We start from the raw sequence: 21,365 nt of genomic DNA, 5'->3' as shown, positions 1-21,365 counted from the left end.
AAACCAATGTTAGCATATATAGGTGAAACAAATAAAACTTACTAAATTTAGGATATTTTGGGGTCACAAACCATGGCCTCTGGTAAAAGCCAATAATCTACCAATTCCGTCCAACTCCTAGTGGACACTCCATCAGGCACGTTGGCATAGTTCTCTTCTCGAGATTTATTCACTGGATCGAAAAAATCCCTCTTCAATTTGTATCGATGATTGTTCCATGGTTTGTCAATACGCATCACTAGTGCCTTGTTAACTAGAGGTCCATCAGGTAACACAAAATGTTTCTTCAAAAAAAAAAAGGAAAAATTAAGTTACAATGTTAACAAAATAATTTGCCTAGCTAGTTCTGATCAGATCAGATCAGACTGATCTGTCTAATCTGATCAGCACTGATCTGATCAGAACTATCTAGGTGAACTTAGTGATTCTGCAGAAACTTAACCCGGGGTCGGAACCCCCATGACCAAATAAAAACTTGAAAAACGGGCAACTGATTGATGAACACAGATGGAAACAGAATAAATTTAAAGCTAATTACACAGTTAACCAAGCTAAAATAAAACTACAATTAACATAAGTGTTAAGAACAATAAATCCACATACCCGAATCATTGTAACAACATTAGTTTTTAACTGATTGTTCACAGCACGCCAACTTGGGACTCCCACTGGACAAAGTGAATCATTTTTCGCAATATCTCCAAGGAAGCTCACAAGGATCTTCCCACCTTTTCGAATAGGTTGGTTGAATTCATTGAGCTTGACAATGTATCTGAACCCCTTTGCATCATGCCAAACGTCTCGAGGCAGAACTGGTCCCTTTACCAGATGTCGTATTCCATCAGCATCTGTCACAGGAGCTAAATCAGACTAAAAAATCACCAAGATCGATAATTTACAGTTTGCATATTTGATGTAGAGACATGTTTACCTATAGCTATAGCCTCCACCTTCTCATCAAACTCCCTCGATTCTGGCCAATTTGGAATAATGATTCGATGTCGAAGTGTTGCTTTCTTCACAGCAGTATCACTTCCTTCTCCTTGATCAAATTCATTTTCACTCTCAGAAGCCGATTCTTCAAATTCGTCCCAGTTGTAGTTTGGCATAACTTCACTCTCAACCTGATTGGATGGAGGAGATCGCAGAGGTTGAAATGCATTCTCACTCACATGCATGTATGTTGGAGGCAACTGACCTTCTTGCTTCCCAGTTCTCTTTTTCATTGCCATGGTGTCTGGTGGTGTAGGAGATTGCGACATCACATGTTTTGTTGCTCCCAAAGGTGCAACAAATGCTCTTTTCTCTAAATGTGGTTTGACACTTGTAAAAGAAGATACCGGCTGTTGTGTAGCTTTTTGAGGCTGTTGTGTAGCTTTGTGAAGCTGATGGGTAGTTTTTTGAGGCTGATTGGTAGCTGTTTGAGGCTGTTGGGAAGCTTTGAAAGGCTGCAAAGAAGGCTGCAAGGTAGCTTTGAAAGGCTGCAACACAGGCTGCATAGTAGGCTGGTGTGGATTCGGTGTTGACGCTTTTTGTGTTGCAATTTCAGTCAGATTGGGAAACGTAGGTCCTTTATACCATCTACTTTGTGTTGTTCCTGTAAGAGTGGGCGGAATTGGTTGTTGTAATGGGTTAGAGGATGGTTTTGTCTGGGTAATGGATGGTTTTGATAATGCCTTCAGTTGTGGCTTTGAAACCATGGAAGTAGGCCGAGGCAAGGATGATTGTGGTGCAACCATGGTTTTTTTAGCAGCTACTGGTTGCTTAATGGGTTGTGATACCGTCCCAAATGTCTGTGACACTCCAAGTGTTGGAGGACTGAACGGTCCCCAGTTTTGGGTGGATGGATCAGAAGATTTTGGGGACTTGGATGCAGCAATGCTCGACCCTTCGTCAATAGCTACCAATGTTCTTTTAGTCCTGTAACTCATATTTTAGTTCCTGTTCAGAAAGTAAGAAACACAATCAGCCATGAATAAAAAGGTCATTAAACCAACTCAATTGCTACAAGAATGAATCACTAAATAGGATAATAGGTATTCACTCAAAGTGACAATCATACACGTTAAATCAGTTTAACATTTTCACATAAACAAGAATTACAATGAGCAGAAAACTCCGTAAATATAGAAGCAAAGTGCAAATCTGATTGAGAAAAAGAAATTCATCCTGGCTCTAATTGGTCGTTAGCTCACTGAGTGATCTAGAGTCTAGAATATACAAGTCATAGACTCAAAAGTCTGAAACCTTCAAGGAACTTGAAAACTTTATATTGGAAGGCCTTTTGCTCCGTTCATCCCTTTATTAAGTTTCATTATAACCTGTCACATTACAAGCATAAGCACGAAACAAGATAGAGAAGGCAAACCAGAAAGGAAACAACTAACGGAAATGCACTGAAGATATTATCAGAAAGTGAAGATATTAGCACTATGGAAACAACCAACCTCCAGGTGGCTACCAAATCTCCCTGGAGGTCGAATTAGCACTATGGCCCCTACGAATGTGGATGCGAATGAGTGTGTAGCAGCTTGGTGGAATGAGGAGGGTGATGGATGGCATTTGGAGGGATTGATCTCACATCTTTGGGTGCACGAACAGGAAGCTATCAAGATAATGAGGGTAGCAAGAATTTTGTTTATCTCCCTTGAACTCAAATTATCCCTTTATTGGTTTTAACATGTATTTTGTTTCTGCAGAGATACTTGAAATTTGAAGAATCTGCAGGTGACCCTGCGCGTGTTCAGATTCTATATGAACGTGCTATCACTAAGTTTCCTATATCTAGTGATTTGTGGACTGACTATGCACGCTATATAGAAAAGAAGCTCAAGGTACTTTCTCAATTTCTGATTTTAACTGTTTTGGTTGAGAAATCTGCTAGCTAGCTTATTGTCAGTTGCCAAAAAACAATTTTTTCAGTTCTGATGGATCAAAGAGATGATCTCATAGCTGGCACACTTCCTTTTTTTGGGTGTAGTTTAGACTGAAGTTATAAGCAATATTTTAGTTGGCCTACACTCATTTACTACACTTTTGCTCTACAGTTATGAGGGAAAGGGCAAGATGAACCTGCTACACCCTCCTTTTCTGAGATTCAGACTACAGTGAAAACTCTCAATTTTTATATTATCATGGCACCAGGAAAAAGCTAAAGAACAATCTAAAACAAGTCATCAAACAAATCAGGAAGCTGTGAACCAGCAAAACAACATCAAGCAACAGTTGCATGTCTGACATGTATTAACAAAATGATTTGGCTACCTTATTAGTTATTCCCCATTCTGTTTTGAAAAGAAAGGAGGGGAACCATACCTAGAATAAAGATCTTTGCTGCTTGATTCAGAGAGCCTAAATCAGTAATATCCTGAGCCTGTAGTTTTAAGAAAATGATTATCAAGAGAGTTATACATTCCATAGGAGAGAAAACAGGCGATAAAAGGATCAATATTACAATACAAATGAGCTTAGAGAAGCTTGAAAAAAGCTAGCTATAATTATATAAAGTCGGTGGTCACATATGATTCTCAAAGTCAAAAGACATAGAAAGAGGATCCAATGGGTGATCCAGCAGCTTAGTATAGTAGTAAATGGCAGCTTTGAAGAGGTGGATGCACATTGTTAATTGTTAACATGAATGCAGAACACAAACATCTAAGGGAGAATCAAGCCTAAATTGCAGAACTCGAAACAGACAGAAACATAAATGAAGAAGTAAAGAGGTAACGTGTTGATACTTGTGTAATATTGGAAACTACTGGAGTGATGTTTACTGATATAAACAATGAAATCTAGTGAATTGTTTTTAGCAATATTTTACATTGGAGTCATTTCATGATTAACTCACAGCATTTCACTAATCTTACAGATTCAAAACCGGTTTGTCTGTGCGGTTCTCCTTAGATAGCCAGGCATGATATTTTGGCAACTCTGACAGATACGCTTTGTCAAAGGGGGGTAAAACTTTCAGAACCAAGACAGATGCATACAAACAAGAATCAATCTTTTCCCAATAAACCTTATTGTTTAGTTATAATGGACCAACCCACCCCTGACACACATTTTCTTGTGTACCACAGGCGCAACAAAAAAGGGAAGAAAAGCAACAACAACACTGCAACAACAATGAACCAAATCAAATACAAAAGGGGGAAATCACAAAAAATAAAGATAAATTGCCCCCTTTTCACGGAATAACGGTATAAAAATATCTGTATCACCATCAAAGAAACTAGTAGTAGGGTACTTGGACATTAGTAGACAATAAAATAAGTGAGTATAGATTAAGTATATAACTCATTATTCAACCAGATTAAACAATATGACTCACAACGTCATGAACAAATACAAATCCAAAGCAAAACAATAAAAAATAAGCATGATCAATTGGTCCCACCCTCTTCCTCTACTGGTAAAGAATCCCCTAAATCAAACACATCTCTAGGCTTGTTCTTAACAACATGCAACCATCCCTTTTGTATCTCATCTTCTATGTAAAAAACTTGTTTTGCTTGAGATGAGAATACAAATGGATCATCTTGCAACAATCGTCCAGAATGCATCAATTTAGAGAAATTGACACATACTCCGCCATTTGGATATGCTTTTACACCCCTATGAATGTCTACCCAATCACAACGAAACAATACAACTTTGTAATCTCCGTAATAATCTAATTCATAGATATCTTTCACTTTTCCATAGTAGGCATCTCCATCCGCTTCGACCATAATTCCAGAATTTTGTGTCAAAAGACGAGAATCGCGATCCGTGGAAAGGAATTTGTATCCATTGATTATGTATCCTTTTAATTTTCTACCATAAGAATGCAAACCACCCGCCAAAGCTTTTCTTAGTTTCCCATCTTCGGTGGTTGCATCTATGTAATGTACCTACGATGATACATCATTAAATCAAATACATTTTTTTTAAAAGAAGTATGTATTCACATTAAAAGAACTTAAGTAACCTTATTTTGCAGCCACCCTCCAAACTCATTGATGATCCAGTTACTTTCATCACTCTCCGTGACAGGATTTTGTAAGTTCATTTGACGTTTCTCGGTTAAAAATTCACTTCATGGAAGAAGAACAAAATTAAAAATCATCTATTATAACAATTGATAATTCAAAAGAAAACCAACATAATACTTACTCCAGATCCCCTTTTATCTCATCAGAGTGAAGCAAAATGTAGCGATGAGCTTGTTTTAAGCTTTTGTCATCAAGGCGAATGCTGACCTCCTTCCCAATAACTCGACCACCAGAATTAAACAAGTAATCATTGGGATTTGGAATGTCATCATCCATCCTTTTAGGTATGTTGAAAATGGTCTTAACACCTTGAAGATATCTCGAACAAAACCTAATTGTCTCCTCTAAAAGGAAGCCTTCTGCAATAGATCCTTCAGGTTGGGCTTTATTGGTTACATGTGATTTCAAATGGGACAAGTACCTTTCAAATAAAACATTTGTACTTAATATATGATAAATGTGAAATATTAAATAAAAAGAATATAATTTAGACGTGTAAGATATTAACCTTTCAATGGGATACATCCATCTGTATTGCACTGGTCCACCAAGTTTAACCTCCTCCACTAAGTGAATCAACAAATGGACCATGATTGTGAAAAATGAAGGCAGAAACTCCTTTTCCAACTCACAAAGAGTTAAAATAATTTCATTTTGAAGACCATCTAAATCATCTGGATCAATAGTTGTAGAGCACAACTTCTTGAAAAAGGAAGACAATCTAGCCAACAAGTCAATTACTTTTGTAGCTTTAGAGGCCCTTAAGGCAACGGGAAGGATATCCTGCATTAGAACATGGTTGTCATGACTTTTGAGGTTAATCAACTTCCTTTGCTTCATATTCACACAACTAGAAAGGTTGGATCCATATCCATCAGGAACTTTAATTTTCTGCAAAACATTTAGGAACCTCTCCTTCTCCTCCGTAGACATAGAATAGGAAGCCGGAGGCATGCATTCACCTCCGTTAGGATTAGTACTCAGCCAAAGGTGAGACTTTATTCTCCATGCTTCAAGGGCTTCTCGATCATTCCTACTATCTCTACTCTTATCCATGCTAAGAAGAGTTCCCAAAATATTCTCAGACACGTTTTTCTCAATGTGCATCACATCTAAATTATGCCTTAGAAGATTATGCTCCCAATACACCAAATCAAAGAATATGCTTCTCTTGGTACCAAAGTCACTTTCATCTTGGACATCATCGTCATCATCGTGTCCTCTTTGCCTCTTTTTCGGTGGTGCCTTCGACTTTCCGTAAACATGCTTCACCTTTTCTTGCTGCCTCAATATATCAGTGCCGCTAGGACGAGATGGGGATTTACCCCACTCATTAGTTCCAAACTTCTCACAAAACTTGTCACCTTGACATCGATATGGGTGATCTGCAGGTAACCATTTTCTATAGCTACAATAGCAAATCTTGCTCCCAAATCTATCAGAAGGCGTGGAATCTAAGCATATAGGACATGCATTGTAACCTTTTATGCTCAAACCAGAGAGCATTGTATAGCCGGGAAAGTCATTAATAGTCCAAAGCAAAGCCGCACGCAAATTAAATTTCTCTCCGGCAAAAGCATCAAAAGCTTCAACCCCTGTCCACAGCAATTTCAATTCATGCACTAATGGCTGCAGATACACGTCAATATCATTTCCGGGACCTGATTTTCCAGGAATAAGCGTGGACAGAATGAAAGAAGACGGTTTCATACATAACCATGGTGGAAGATTATAAGGAATCAACATCACTGGCCACGTACTATAAGTGGTGTTCATTAAACGGTAAGGATTAAAACCATCACTCGCAAGACCTAATCGAACACTACGAGGGTCTAATGCAAAATCACTGTGACGCTCATCAAATGCCTTCCATGCTAAGCCATCTGAAGGATGCCTTAAAATCTTCTTATCATCTTCACCCAATCGCTCTGTATCATGCCATCTCATATCTTCTGCTGTTGATGATGACATGTAGATTCTTTTTAGTCTCGGTATAAGAGGGAAATATCGCATTACCTTAGCTGGCACACCTTTCTTACAAGTATCCGTACCTTGATCACTTACAACGTTGCCCCTATCCTTAGTTTTCTTCCACCTCGATGTACCACAAACATGACACTTGTCTTTCTTTAAAAATTCACCCCAATACAACATGCAATTATTCGGACAAGCATCAATCTTTTCATACCCAAGGCCCAAGTCTTTTATCATTTTCTTACTGTAATAATAAGAAGAGGGAAAATCAAGTATTTGAGGAAATGCATCTAGAATTAGCTTCAACAACATATTGAAAGATTCTATGGACCAGTGATTCATACACTTCAAGTGAAACAAGTGTAACAGAAAAGATAACTTTGAAAAATTGATACACCCCTCGTACAATTTCTCCTCAGAAGCTTCAAGCAACTTCTTATATGTCACATCTTCTTCTATTGTAGAATAATCATATTCTACATCTGTGTCATAGGCCAAGGGCTCCTCAATCCATTCATCATCCTCTCGTGCTTCTAAATTTGGGCAATTGGGAGGCATATTAACACTAAATGCTGATCTTAATAGCCCTCCCATATTATCTCGACCTACAAACCCACTTTGGTTATCAAGGGATCCTTCACTAGTAATCCCTCCATCACTCTCAAACATACGCTGAAACGTATCCCCTTTACCATGAAAAATCCAATCCTTATATGGCTTATAAAATCCCTTAAACAAAATATGCCTCTCCACTTCATTTACGGAGAACCATTTCTCTACCTTACAGTTCTTACATGGACATCTAATTTTTCCTTCGACTAGATCTTGCTTGGCAAACTCAATAAATTCCATACAACCGTCGATATATTCATGATGACCAGTGGGTAGATCGATCCAACTTTTATCCATATCTATACGAAATTAGTTGAGTAATTAGTAATATACGTCGGTCGCAGAATAGGAAATTTTTATATGTACTTATTAAAATATTATAATCATTCTTAGAACCTTGATATATCACACGAGATTAATTTAAGTCACATAACATCTCCGTACACAACTCTTCTTAATTCATACCATAACTTATGGTTTTTTGTTTAATCATTCTTCCTTAGTGACTAATATTTGTGATCTATCTTCATCTTCTAAAAGTTATTACCCTATATCACTTCCATATTATATTTTCTTTTTGCGTACAAGATCATACTTTCAACTTCACATGAATTTGCAAGGAAAATAAAGCATGTGATTTTAGCGCACAAGGTGATATTTTCAACTTCACACGAAGACAACAATATAAATCCATTTTTTAAAAAGAGTAAGAGTACCTTAAGTAACGTGGCATCACATAATCAGAATTTATGGTAAAATTTCTTGGATTAAATGTAATTAAGCTAAGCAAAATTATGTAGTGGGGATAATGTAATTAGACAAACAATACCAACACAAAATGCCAAAGCTAACAAAAATACGTACTTACAAATTTGAAGCTATTATATCAAAACATTTGAAATTAAATCAACAGGAATACAATAGAAAGATCCAACTTTTGCATGATTGACGTAAGTTATGATAGCACAATAAACGTCGGTATATGCTCATTGTATATATATTGGACATCGAGGAAATGTAAAGCCACGGAAATTATATTCTAACACTTAACAAACCTAACTTGCAGAGTTGTAGCCCACCCTTGTCCATACAAAATTAGGGAAATAACAATTGTCCAATAAAAAACCTAAAAGGGACTTTATAGTATACATACCTCTAGTATCAAAGAGCATATGCAACGTACGAACCGATGCAGAACCTACGAACAACGCTAAAGACTTGCAGGAAACCTTGAACCGGTGTAGCAACGCACGAACTGATGCACGAACCTACGAACAACGCTAAAGAATCACAGGAAACCTTGAACCGGTGTGGTCGGCGAAACCTGATAATGTTGATAAATTATGGTCAAAATATAAGGACAACAACATTATCAGGAATTTAAAATCTAAAAAATATAGTAGATGAAGTTATCAACTTAAACAGAAAACACTACAAACATATCAATTCATGACCATGAATGCTCCATGAAAATGAACAAATGTAGGGAAGCAATGTGCTAAGCGCAGGTCAAAGAAGGGTGTTTTTTCTACATGGAAAGTAAAAGCAAATATTATCTGCAATCTACTCCGCGATAAGGGGATCAAGCAATTGAGTTTACGAAAGTCGTTATTGTGGGGCGACAAAAATACCAGAGGAGAGAGAAAGGAGATAGTGGTGAACGTAGAGGGACAGGAGAAGAAGTGAACTGATCAGAAGTGAACTGATCAGAAGTGAACTGATCAGAAGTGAACTGATCAGAAGTGAACTGATCAGAAATGAACTGATCAGAAGTGAACTGATCAGAAGTGAACTGATCAGGACTGATCAGGATTGATCAGTAAGGACTGTTTAGAACTGATCTGATCAGGACTGATCTGGACTGATCTGATCAGGACTGATCTGATCAGGACTGATCTATTTTCTATGTCGTCTGAGAGTGCAAGTGTCACAGTCCATAGAAAGCTAGCTATTCCATTTATTACTCAAAAGTGATCACCATACTCCGTATTAAGCAGCCATATTATCTCATATTCAAGGAAGTTGACAGAACACAACACATAATTAAAAAGACTCCCAAAAGTTTTATAATAATATTAATCCTACCTTGTTATGTCTAATCTAAATATTAGTCATTATAGATTACTCTTCTATTATGACTCATCAATTCCACGATCAATTATTTATAACTTGTACACCGTAGCAATCAGTATGTATTACTCCACTTCTTAAGCTCTTAGCTAGTGTTTGTTTGAATAATGAAATAAGAATAGTAATCACAATTTTGGATTAGATTCTATTAATTTGTTAAGAATAGAGTTATTCAAATAGAACGATAATCTCATGATTGAGCTTGAACTGATTTAGTGAAACACTCCTATCCGGTGCAACTGCATAGCCTCTAAAATGTTTTCTGTTAATGTTTCCCATTTTTTCCCGGTTATGCGCAACACATGATGTATATAGTTAAGGTTCGATAGTTATATTAGCAAACCAACATAAATTGGGATGTTTTCCAATTCCAATTACATTATTTATGTGTGGGATAAAGTAATTAAACCTAAACAACACCAACACAAATCAGGAGAAGAAGTGAACTGATCAGAAGTGAACTGATCAGAACTGATCAGGATGGATCAGTAAGGATTGATCAGGACTGATTTGATCAGGAATGATCCGATCAGGACTGATCTGATCAGGATTGATCAGAGCAGGACTGATCTATTTTCTATGTCGTAAATAGCCTAGGACTGATCTATTGTCATGTAATGCATGATCTATTGTCATGTAATGCATGATCTATTTTCTAAAATCAATAGAGATAAAAAGTTCAGGTATGTAATAAAAAATACTCTAAACAGCTCTATAGAGAAGCACTAAAAAAGCTAGGTAACGACTCTTTACCATAATTCCATAAACCCTTACTCGCAAGTTCAAAATAATTCAACAGAAGAATACAATGTCGTTCTTTCTAACAATAGAACCTAAAGTGTAGCCAAACCATCCATCTCAAAAATTTGCTACTGTTACTTTTAACTCGATACATGTTGAAACTAACTGATATGTTATTATCAAAGCTCGTAGTCATAAAAACCATTTATGCATGCTGCAGTTTATTGGGGCAAAGATGGGGGCCTCAGGACTACAAATACAAACAGAAAGTGGCCTAATTAGCATCCCTAGTAATATCTGATGTGTTGTTGTGAAATATCTTCCTAGAGGTGCCCTAAAGAAATACCTCATTGATAATCGAAGGAAGAAGCTAGCTTTTAAGGTTGTCCACCAGTTGGCGCTTGATCTTTCTAGAGTGACAAATAATTTTGCAAACTCAGATAAATAATACCGGATGATAAGCTATAGTTCAAAGCTACTCTCAACTTGGCATGATAAACCCAGATAAACAATAAGCTAGTGCTGATAAGATAATATTTGGTTAGCTATGACAGTTCAAAACCGGATGATAGAAACTCAGAAATGGTTATCTGAGTTTATCATCCCAGCTATGACAGTTCAAAAATCAAAACCGGATGTTCTATCCCTTAACTCAGTTAAGCTATAGTTCAAAGCTACTCTCACTTCTCTGTGTTTTGAACTGCATATATTCAGATTAGGGTGCTTACTGCATAGGTTTATTCCTTACTCCATACAACTGGTAGTCAAACCTATATTTGGTGCCAACTAAAGCAGGGAAAGGCAAAGAAATTTATAATAAAGACAAGCAAAGTGCTGATAAGATAAGATATTTAACACTGCGATACACTGCCACTACCTAATACTACAGTTATGACATATAGAAAGCATGCAGTAGCTTAACATAACGATGACAGACAGACAATGAGCTTATCAGTCGCCTAATACTAAGTTCTGCTTTGTAAAGCTCAGTTCTGTTTTGTGCAAAGTTTGTTCAGTTCTTTTCTACTTACAGTCAGTCCATCGGTCACACATTTCACATAATCAGTCACAGAAAACAGTGTAGCCTCAAAAGAAGTTATAGATAACAGTAGAAAATGCTAAGTGAAAGGGTTCAAATAATTAGTATAAGTTCTATAGCGACAAATAATTTTGCAAACTCATCCAACATGCTCATTTGATGCACCAAGTTTCTCACTAAAGACAACCTAAACTAACCAAGTACAGCTAGGTGTCTTAAAGATTGACAACAGATTTTTCATACTAAGTACCAGATATCTTGGTCAGAGATTATCACCTAAATCTCACTAAATGTCTGTGTGTCTTTATACAAAGCATTGCCATGTATCCAAATTTCAAAGATTCTAGGCCAACTAAAAGTTGCAAATTTAAAACTATGAAAATTAGAAATAGATAGACAATACCTACAGTAGTAACAACACGGAAGAAGAAGTCAGACGTTCACCACTTTCCAACTATCGTCCAAATTACCAACTATCTGCAATTGAAAACTAAAATAAATGAAATAGCAAACACTCTGTAAGCGGTATATAGAAAATCACAGAAACTAAGAAGACCCATTCTAGTTTTTTTCTTGAATTAAGGATGCAATATAACATGGAAAACTTAAAGGCATATGATTGACATTAGAAATTGACATGAAAAAACGTGAATTAACAATATATGACGGAAATTAAAATAGTGAATCAAACCTAAACATTGTTATATGATAAAAATCAAATAGTGAAGGCGTGAAGCAGACCAAAAATACCTGGCGAATATATCCGGCAACACCGAGGATGAAGCAGCAATTAAGAAACCAGAGTATGCTTGAATTTCTCCAATTAAAAACCAGAGAGAGCAACGAATTTATCTTGAATTTGTTGAGCGAATTGTGAATTCAATAATTGGGATTTTTCATGAATTTATAGGATGAGGAGTGAGATAGCTTATACTGGGAGATTTGACTTTGCTAACGTAAAGGTTGAAGACGGAATTCATGGAATTCGTTAATGGCCGGTGCTGAAGGTGAGGAGGAGAGATACGAATTCATCGGAAATCTGACGAGGGTGGTTAGTTTCAGCAAGGTATGTCGGTGGGAGGAGGTTGAGAGAAACGTGGGAGGTGGGTTGAGAGTTAGGCGGGATTCTGCGAAAAAAACAGAGAGTTAGGAGGGATTTTTTGCCCAAAAATTCAGTTGCATTGCTGCCTCACAAACACGTGCAACACACGTGTCTTTTTTTTTGTAAATAGCGACGCTTTAGAACGTCGAAATATTTTGCGGCTCTCTAAAGCGTCGCAATTTACAAATTAATATTCGCGCCCCAATTTCCTTGCGACTCTTTGTTAGACCGTCACAATAATTCCGTCTCAATATGTACCTCTTTTTTGTAGTGACTATGTTGTCGGCATAAATAGCCTAGATGAATACAAGTACAATGTATATTTGCGTATGTGGAAATATAGCCAGAGATAATACTTGAAGTAATATCTTTGTAATTCGGCGGAGGAAAAAGTATTAGAAGAAGCTCTTTGATCTATTGTATATTGTCTACATATGGATAATAAAGATTAGCAATTGGTAGTGGAAAGTCCATGTGGAAGACAAAGGGATTTTTTTTTATCTTTGTTGTATGAGTTACGGGAAGGATCATATGGTAAGAATGGGGATTAGTTGGCTTCATTGTTACTGGATTATGGGAAAGGCAATAGTAGTAAGTAGTTGGGCTTATCTTTAGACGAAGGTATAGATAATGGAGAAGTGTGGATTTTATCGTAGGTCTCGGCCGTCCCTTATCATTGTAGAGTGGTGATCTTTATATAGTACTAGGTCTAGCATAGAAGACGGAATCATGTTGTTAGTTGTTCCATGATACTCTCAACCGCCTACACGATCTTCTTACCTGATCGCTTGATCTTCTCTAACCGTTCGCTTGATCCTTGTTAGCTTCCTTGACCTTGTCCAACAAGCATGAAGTGGGGATGATGGCTCCTTGAATGTAGGAACCGACCACGACACGTGCGGTACAAAACGACCCGTAACAGTAGCCCCCATTTTTCTAATTGCAGCGAGCTGGAAGTTAGGAAAATAATCTTCAAAGTCTGTCACCACGTTCATTTGCTGTCGACGCTAATCTGTCACTGTCTTCGGTCTATCCGTCGTCTTCCGTACTTAATCTTGATCAATGACGTCGCCACCCGGTGTCATCCACGATTTCTGATAGCATTTGATGTCGTCGTGCGTATATTGGTGTCTTCATGTCGACGTTGGTGTTATCATCTTTGATGTAAACATGCCATCTTGTGAAAGAATCATTTCGCTTAATGAACGTAACACAACAGAATGTAATTCTTAAGAAACCTGCACGAAAACATGTTTAAGCCGTAGCGTTAGTTAAGTATCTGGCGTCATGGCCAACTTTTGTATCTCCATCTTCGTCTTATGCTCACATGCATCATGGCCAACCGTCGTATATTAATCTGTCGTCTGATGTTTACAGGCGTCATGGCCAACTATTGTATCTTAGTCTGTCGTCTGATGTTTACAGGCGTCATATCTTAGTCTGTCGTCTGATGTTTACAGGCGTCATGGCCAGCTGTCGTATCTTAGTCTGTTGTCTGATATTTACAGGTGTCATTGCCAACTTTCGTATCTTAGTCTGTTGTCTGATGTTTACAGGCGTGCCTCTATTGTCGATGTTGTGTGACATTTATCGTATGAAGGCGATATAAGCCTCTTCATTTGTTCGTAGTCATGCGAAGAATTTAGAGAAGGAAGTTGCGTCGAGTGTGCGTATGGTTGAACCGTTTTAGATGGTTGCAATGTCATGTGAGGATAGGTAGCAGACGACTGAGTTGAAGTTACAGGTGAATGAAGTGGATGGTTCGAAGCAACCTTATGACGAATGTCAAGAAGAGTCGAAGGGTTGTGAGGTTTCCTATAACACGAGGACAAGGGATAAGATGTTTGGATGGCGCAATCTATGGAAGGAGACTTTAGCCTATGGGATATTCAGAACAACAGTTTAAGTAGGACATGAGCATTCTGGGTCGGCTTTGTTTGTCGTCAGTGTTGAGGGGGAAAGACGTGTGTTTCTCTGTTTTGTATTTGGCGATTGGTTAGGCGTTTGGACAAGCGTCGAGGGTGCATACACGACGTTAGCTTAAAATGTTGTTTACGCTGTCTCTGTTGTTCGCTATGGAATAGATGACACATGTGAGGTACTCAAAGAACGAAGTTATGTGCACATAAATAGTACCTGCGTCGCCTGTAGTGGTCGCGCTGATAAGCGACATGTCGTCGTTGGGATCCAATAAGTTTAAGGGTCATGACCATGGAGACGTTGTCGCTTGTAGTTGATAGCGTCGTTCGTTGATGTCGTCTTCTGATGATGTCGTTCGTTGATGTTGTCGTTGGTGATATCGTCAACAAATGATCTGTAGAGAATAGAAAAGGTAGAGGTGGACGTTAATATGGGCTCAAAAATAGTTGGCTGTTCGTTGGTGTCGTCGACTAGATATTTGGTAATCGCAGTGTAGTGAAAAATGTAATAAATTAATTAACGCACGAAGTAAGTGTTAGATATTACTTAATATGGGCTCGTGTAACGAAATTACGCCGTGTCGCTGACTGTCCCTTGATGATTATTCTACAATCAACAGCATTGTCCTGACGTCGTGACACCTCTCGTCGCCGATCTTGTTTTCGTTCCTGAGATCATTGTCATCGCTTGTACCACCGTCGTCACATCTGGCGTCGTCCCGTCTCGTTGAATGAGGTCGACACATCGCTGGTCTTGACACTGTCCATTCCAACGTTGGTAGACTTATTGGTTGATCCTTTCTTGTTAATCGGTTGACGTCCTATCACTTGTCGTCTTTGGGAAACCCAATGACTTCTCTTTATCCGCCTATTTCGACATGTGGTAGTGGTTGAGCCCCCAATGTTTGTACATTTTTCTTAGCGTCGTACCTGTTACCAAAATCTCACGACAAGATCACCATGAAAATAAATTGTATCACATCGTTAGTTAAATTTCAAAGTTGTAACAAGTATATTAAACTGAACTGGAGTATGTACTATCTTGCCCCCCTGTGGCGGCTTTAGGAAGATATCATGACTGAAGTCGGCCACAGATATGATGACGTTCGTTTATATTTGACGCCGTACATGCGGGCCAGCATGATGCAACCTCTAAACGTCCTGTCAAGTCAAATTACCTCGAAACAATTTGATAAATTGGTTTAGTCATTAGAGAAATCGAGATATTCATGGTGCGATACAATAATTTATTAGTTAACTTGATGAATGTTGAATACGAGACATATTAATACAAGAGAACAACAATGAATGAATTGAAATGAGAAAGTGTGTGAAAAATAGTTTAGAAGTTACTCATGTGTCATCATGGTCATTGATGATGATTATTCGACATTCCAATTTCCTTAGCTTTCTCGGTAGAGGCTGGTGGCGTCGTGTCATCGGTCATTGCCATCTCGTGGCGTCGGGGCATACCGTCATGATCAAGCTAATCTGTTGTCATACATACTAACGCGTATAGTCGCGACATGTCGTTAGTGAATGAAAAATAGTTGTCACGGATGATATGTGAGAAAATTTCAATGTGGTATGAGGTGTTAGTTTATAAAATTTTGACGTCACTAATTAACATAAATGAATTGCGTCACTCATACCATTCGATTGTGTTGATGACCCTCACGATCTGCGATGTACATGGCAGCGACAATACGCATATATTATAAATAAAAGATAACTTATTTCGAAAGTATGTTCGTACCTTTAGCCCCCATTGATATTCATGTATCAACGATCTGTTGGCGAACTTACGAAGAAATATATTGTTAAAATAAATATGTTAGATAATTACTTCTACGTACCATGTTTAACGCCAAGAAACTTCTTGTCGTCATGGGGGTAACCGGAATGGTCACGTCCTGTTGTCGTGACTTGCTGTCGTGGCGTCATGTTGTGCCGTCGTGACCTCATGTCGTGTCGTGACCTCGTGTAAGACTATCACCAAAGAAATTAAAAAATGTTAGATATTTATTTCTATGTGTCATACTTGACGCCAAATGATTTCTTATCTTCTTGTGTGGCTGATAGCGTCCTGCTGTCGTGACATGTTGTCGTAACAACGCGTTATGATGTGCTGATGAAAAATTTGGTGATGAGGACATGGGAAAAGGACACGACGTTGCGTTTATGATGTCAAGTGGTTTGATGTTGGTGTGGGGTGAAAATATGATGACATGGAAAGTGTGATGGCGAAAGGTTAATTTTTCGAGAGGTGATTGTGTTGTAGGCTTGGCAATGTTGATGTGGGAAGTCACTTTGAGGTGTTACGTTTTTTGGGTCCGGTTGTGCAAATAGTCATTTGATGTCGAGCCCCCGATGTCACGTACCTGGCTAACATCTTGTCTACAACCACATTCTCATATGAAAAGTTTATTTTTAACTAAACTTGAGATCATAACAAGCGACATGCATCAACATGGCAATAATAATTCAGATACTTTCGAAAATTAAATCGCTTCAAAAATATCGTATGAAATTTAAATCAAATAAAGTATACTATATTCTCGCGGCCTTCTAACGCTGGTCGCCTGCTTTACTCACGACCTTGCCAAGTGACACGTCAGTACCTGTAGACAAGACAATACCTTGTCACCTGCATTCTAACGTCGGTCACCTGATGTACTCATGACCTAGCCAAGCGACACGACATGATCAAACGACAAGTGGTGATGACGTTAGTACAAAAAGTGGGATAACAACATGTAGCATATAATTCAAAGTGCTTTTGGAAATTAAAATAAGCAAAGTATACTATATAAAAAGCAAATCAAGTAAAGTATACTATATGAAAATTAAATGAGATAGAGTATACTATATGCTCCCCTGTGGCGACTTCAGGACAACTACAAATTCTCCTATTTGATACTTGGACTGAAGTTAGCCACAAAATCTAGTATTGCCGACAATTTGTTGTTGAATCTCCATTTGTCGCCTTCGTTTGTGGAGACGTCGTCGACTGATATGGAGGTGACGTCGGACGAAACTATGTTGACGTCATGTCATTGGTGGATGACGTCACGTGTTCGCATCTGTTTTAGTGACAACAAGGACTAGAAACAATATTAGCTTAAATTAAAATCACTGGGGTTGAGTTTTATACCATACTTTTCGCGACGTCAAGTGATCAAATCGTCTCGAGATCTTGTCAAGGTACGAGACAACTCATATTGTATCTTGTTTGTGGTGACATCTGCATGACGGTCCGTGACGCCTAGACCAAAACCTGTCACGTATTCGAAAACGAGGCCAAACGATTAGAGTTGAATATTATAAATATTAGTACCTATTTTCGATGTCATCAAGCGTTGGTGTCGTTGTTGTCACGATATGCATCATCTAGGTTGAATTTGACCACTACGACGTGTCACTTCTAGCGATGACACCTGCTGATGTCGACACCTGATCTGGCGACGACATGTACCCTGACGTCATACCATATTCCATCGACCAACGAGCCTGGCGACGACACCTGACCTGCCGACGACACTTGACCCGTCGACGACGCCTGACCCGTCGACGACGCCTGACCCGTCGACGACACCTGACCCGTCGACGACACCTGACCCGTCGACGACACCTGACCGTCGACGGCGCCTGACCCGTCGACGACACCTGACCCGCCGACGACACCTGACCCGCGACGACACCTGACCCGTCGACGACACCTGTCATGTCGACGACATGTGCCCTGACGTAGCTCTATCTCATGGTGGTGACACAGTATGACAACAATCTCTCGCCTGGCGATAACTTTATTGGTGAGCGCAAGTGGGTCGGATATTGTGTTTGGGAGGATATTTGTGGATATGTGTTTGAAGATAAATCTAGCCATCTTCCCCATAGACGGCGCCAAACTGTTTATGCCAAATTTCGAATGGACGACCTTTGGTTGGGACATAGACGACTAGATAAAATAAAGTACTCAAATGACAGGAAATAAATGACAAAAAATAAAGAGAGACGACACAAGAGACGGTGACGCGGAAAACCCAAAAGGGATAAAAACCGCGCGTGGCAATGAGTCCACCAATCTACTATGTTGTCCGCATAAATAGCCTAGATGAATACAAGTACAATGTATATTTGCGTATGTGGAAATATAGCCAGAGATAATACTTGAAGTAATATCTTTGTAATTCGGCGGAGGAAAAAGTATTAGAAGAAGCTCTTTGATCTATTGTATATTGTCTACATATGGATAATAAAGATTAGCAATTGGTAGTGGAAAGTCCATGTGGAAGACAAAGGGACTTTTTTTTATCTTTGTTGTATGAGTTACGGGAAGGATCATATGGTAAGAATGGGGATTAGTTGGCTTCATTGTTACTGGATTATGGGAAAGGCAATAGTAGTAAGTAGTTGGGCTTATCTTTAGACGGAGGTATAGATAATGGAGAAGTGTGGATTTTATCGTAGGTCTCGGCCGTCCCTTATCATTGTAGAGTGGTGATCTTTATATAGTACTAGGTCTAGCATAGAAGACGGAATCATGTTGTTAGTTGTTCCATGATACTCTCAACCGCCTCCACGATCTTCTCACCTGATCGCTTGATCTTCTCTAACTGTTCGCTTGATCCTTGTTAGCTTCCTTGACCTTGTCCAACAAGCATGAAGTGGGGATGATGGCTCCTTGAATGTAGGAACCGACCACGATACGTGCGGTACAAAACGACCCGTAACACTTGTTAACCTTGTTATTCATGATTAAAAACATGACTACAAGAGATAATATCGCCGAAATAACAGCTGCAGCTGCAGCAGCAACAATTCCTATGATCAAGCTGCTTGATATATTCTTCCCTGCACGTACAACTGTACAAGATTTTCAATTCAATAAATTAAAAACAAATTGTTAGAAAATAAGGTCGGTCCCTATTCCCTTACTAAGGATTACGTAACTTACCATTGCTACTGATCCCGGTATTATTGACATTTGTAGGTGGCAAAGAATCAGCACCCTCGAAAAAGGGATATATCTCGTGTCTAATAAAACAGACTGGAGTGTAATAACTCTCACCAGCCCTCATTTGAAGGTTGGAGATTTGATTATTCAAGCAATTTTGACAATCAATCAAGCTTAAGTCAGGTTTACATTGCGCCATAGCATACAATGTTGTTAACACGTTATATATTTATATCTAACCGTTGTCGCCGCATACTTTCGTCCTGTTGGATCATTTGCAGCTTGAGACGCCAAAGGGTGAAAGGTGTTCCCTAATAGTTGTTCCCAATCATCTCGATCTATTTTCAGGTGTACCCCCAGTTTGCTCGGAATAAGATGGGGTTAAGGCCAATACTCCACTTAGAGAGTCATTAGAGTACCTGATAATACATTTGTTGTAATATATTGTTTCTCTTACGCTCCAGGGGCAGCTTGATTTGTTTGTTACCGCGGTCGACACGCAGGTATGGCAAGCAGTATTGTTTAGATTTCCGCGACAGAGGAAGTACGCGTTAAAGGTATTCTTAAGGGTTCTGTCGTAGACTGAGGTGCTGTAGAATCCGGTGGGGTTCGCGGTGGCGTTGGAGGAGAGATTTTGGAGCTAGGAGGGTATTAAAAGGAGAGATTTCAAGAATAGTATTCAGTATTCTTTTCGTTTTAGACTTCTAGTGGTCTAATGAAATAGAAATTTGAAGATTAAATTAATTTTAAGAGACAATACCATCTCATTAAGGAGGAGAAATGCAAAGAATGAATGTAAATGATAATTTTAAAAAATAAATATTCAAAAATATGAAACATGAAATCCTAATATGCAAATTATCCTATTTTAAAATATGACTATAGATATGGAAATATAAAATAAATTACGAAAATCAAAGTAGACGAAAGATCGGTACGAGTACGTAACATAATGTGAAAGACAATGACTCAATGAGCAATGAGCAATGAGGTGCATTTTGGCATGTTAGAACGAAACTCTAAAGTTGGAACGTTGTGTAATTGTGTTTCTTGGTTGGACTGTTGGAGGATTATGGTCGGATTCGGCTGGCCACGTTTTATTAATTTATTTAAATCAATCTTATATCAATGCGTCGTACCAATTGCGACATATTTAAACTAAATTATCATTCAAGATAATAAAATTATGAGTTCAAAAGATGCAAGAGCTATGTTCTGTTCAACTTATTTCAAATCGGGAAAAGTAAATTCAGATAAATTTAGTTTAGAAAAAATAAGAATTGATTAAATATGATTTATAATTAAAATAACCTTTGATAAGTTTTAATAAGTTCATAAAAATTTAGTTAAGTTCAGATAAATCCAGATATGATATGTTCAGGACAAATAAAAAAAACAACTATCATGTGGCATTGTTGTGATCTTACAATTTTTTCTTTTGTTTGTTTTTTTAATTTACAAAGGTAGACGAAATAACTAGTTTTGCATTTACAATAATCTCGAATATTAGAAAATTGCTACCAATACAAGGATACATATTATTTTAAATATTACTCCATACGTTTCTTTTTGTTTGTTATGTATTTCTTTTAAGGTGTTTCACAATGTTTGTTACGTGCGAGAATCTTTTGTTTTTAAAACTTATTACACTCTCTTTTTTTGTGCTAACTTTTAATTTTAATTGGTTTAATTTTTTCAACTCATTAAATTTCTTTACACTTTTCCAAGTATATCAAGTTAGCAATCTGTGTGTTTTTCCATTATTGGTTCATTTTGATATATAAAACAATCTTATTGGTTGTTGTAATAATTTGTGGATTGAAGTTTTACTTGGGATATTTTTTTTTAATAAAAAATG

General features: G+C 38.0%; 3 protein-coding genes across 6 annotated transcripts; all 3 read right to left on the bottom strand.

The window, feature by feature from the left end:
* Window positions 1-18: 18 nt before the first annotated feature.
* On the bottom strand, window positions 19-12,890 carry LOC110799427 (uncharacterized). Of its 4 annotated transcripts, none has more exons than XM_056829093.1 (7): window positions 12,280-12,890; window positions 11,933-12,019; window positions 8,773-8,943; window positions 3,316-3,373; window positions 932-1,941; window positions 604-848; window positions 19-284 (listed from the first exon to the last, which is right to left on the bottom strand). In XM_056829093.1, the coding sequence occupies exons 5-7, from the start codon at window positions 1,929-1,931 to the stop codon at window positions 48-50; spliced, it is 1,482 nt and encodes a 493-aa protein (XP_056685071.1). In that variant the 5' UTR covers window positions 1,932-1,941; window positions 3,316-3,373; window positions 8,773-8,943; window positions 11,933-12,019; window positions 12,280-12,890; the 3' UTR covers window positions 19-47. The 4 variants fall into 4 exon arrangements, with proteins under 4 accessions (XP_056685071.1, XP_056685070.1, XP_056685072.1 ...); XM_056829092.1 differs by having other exon boundaries at window positions 11,933-12,006; XM_056829094.1 differs by having other exon boundaries at window positions 11,937-12,006.
* LOC130461594 (uncharacterized) lies at window positions 3,917-7,916 on the bottom strand. Its single transcript, XM_056829748.1, has 3 exons — window positions 5,155-7,916; window positions 4,970-5,075; window positions 3,917-4,892 (listed from the first exon to the last, which is right to left on the bottom strand). Exons 1-3 carry the CDS (start codon window positions 7,914-7,916, stop codon window positions 4,383-4,385), a joined length of 3,378 nt encoding a protein of 1,125 aa, XP_056685726.1. The 3' UTR covers window positions 3,917-4,382.
* A 6,011-nt stretch (window positions 12,891-18,901) lies between the features above and the next one.
* On the bottom strand, window positions 18,902-20,223 carry LOC130461139 (cysteine-rich receptor-like protein kinase 18). The gene is made up of 2 exons (XM_056829097.1): window positions 19,508-20,223; window positions 18,902-19,416 (listed from the first exon to the last, which is right to left on the bottom strand). Exons 1-2 carry the CDS (start codon window positions 19,704-19,706, stop codon window positions 19,163-19,165), a joined length of 453 nt encoding a protein of 150 aa, XP_056685075.1. The 5' UTR covers window positions 19,707-20,223; the 3' UTR covers window positions 18,902-19,162.
* Window positions 20,224-21,365: the final 1,142 nt, after the last annotated feature.

Source organism: Spinacia oleracea, chromosome 5 (genome assembly GCF_020520425.1).
Source record: "Spinacia oleracea cultivar Varoflay chromosome 5, BTI_SOV_V1, whole genome shotgun sequence".
Lineage (NCBI taxonomy): Eukaryota > Viridiplantae > Streptophyta > Magnoliopsida > Caryophyllales > Amaranthaceae > Spinacia > Spinacia oleracea.
Note: the sequence above shows the minus strand (reverse complement) of the source record. Positions and strands in the feature narration are given on the sequence as shown.

Coding starts and splice junctions, on each gene's coding strand:
- LOC110799427 (XM_056829093.1), bottom strand. CDS start 1,931: ATGAGTTACAGGACTAAAAGAACATTGGTAGCTATTGACGAAGGGTCG. Junction 849..931: donor GGTGGAGGCTATAGCTATAG/GTAAACATGTCT, acceptor CTCCTGTGACAG/ATGCTGATGGAATACGACAT. Junction 285..603: donor ATGTTGTTACAATGATTCGG/GTATGTGGATTT, acceptor TTTTTTTTGAAG/AAACATTTTGTGTTACCTGA.
- LOC130461594 (XM_056829748.1), bottom strand. CDS start 7,916: ATGGATAAAAGTTGGATCGATCTACCCACTGGTCATCATGAATATATC. Junction 5,076..5,154: donor GAGATAAAAGGGGATCTGGA/GTAAGTATTATG, acceptor TCTTCCATGAAG/TGAATTTTTAACCGAGAAAC. Junction 4,893..4,969: donor GAGGGTGGCTGCAAAATAAG/GTTACTTAAGTT, acceptor GTATCATCGTAG/GTACATTACATAGATGCAAC.
- LOC130461139 (XM_056829097.1), bottom strand. CDS start 19,706: ATGGCGCAATGTAAACCTGACTTAAGCTTGATTGATTGTCAAAATTGC. Junction 19,417..19,507: donor TACCGGGATCAGTAGCAATG/GTAAGTTACGTA, acceptor AATCTTGTACAG/TTGTACGTGCAGGGAAGAAT.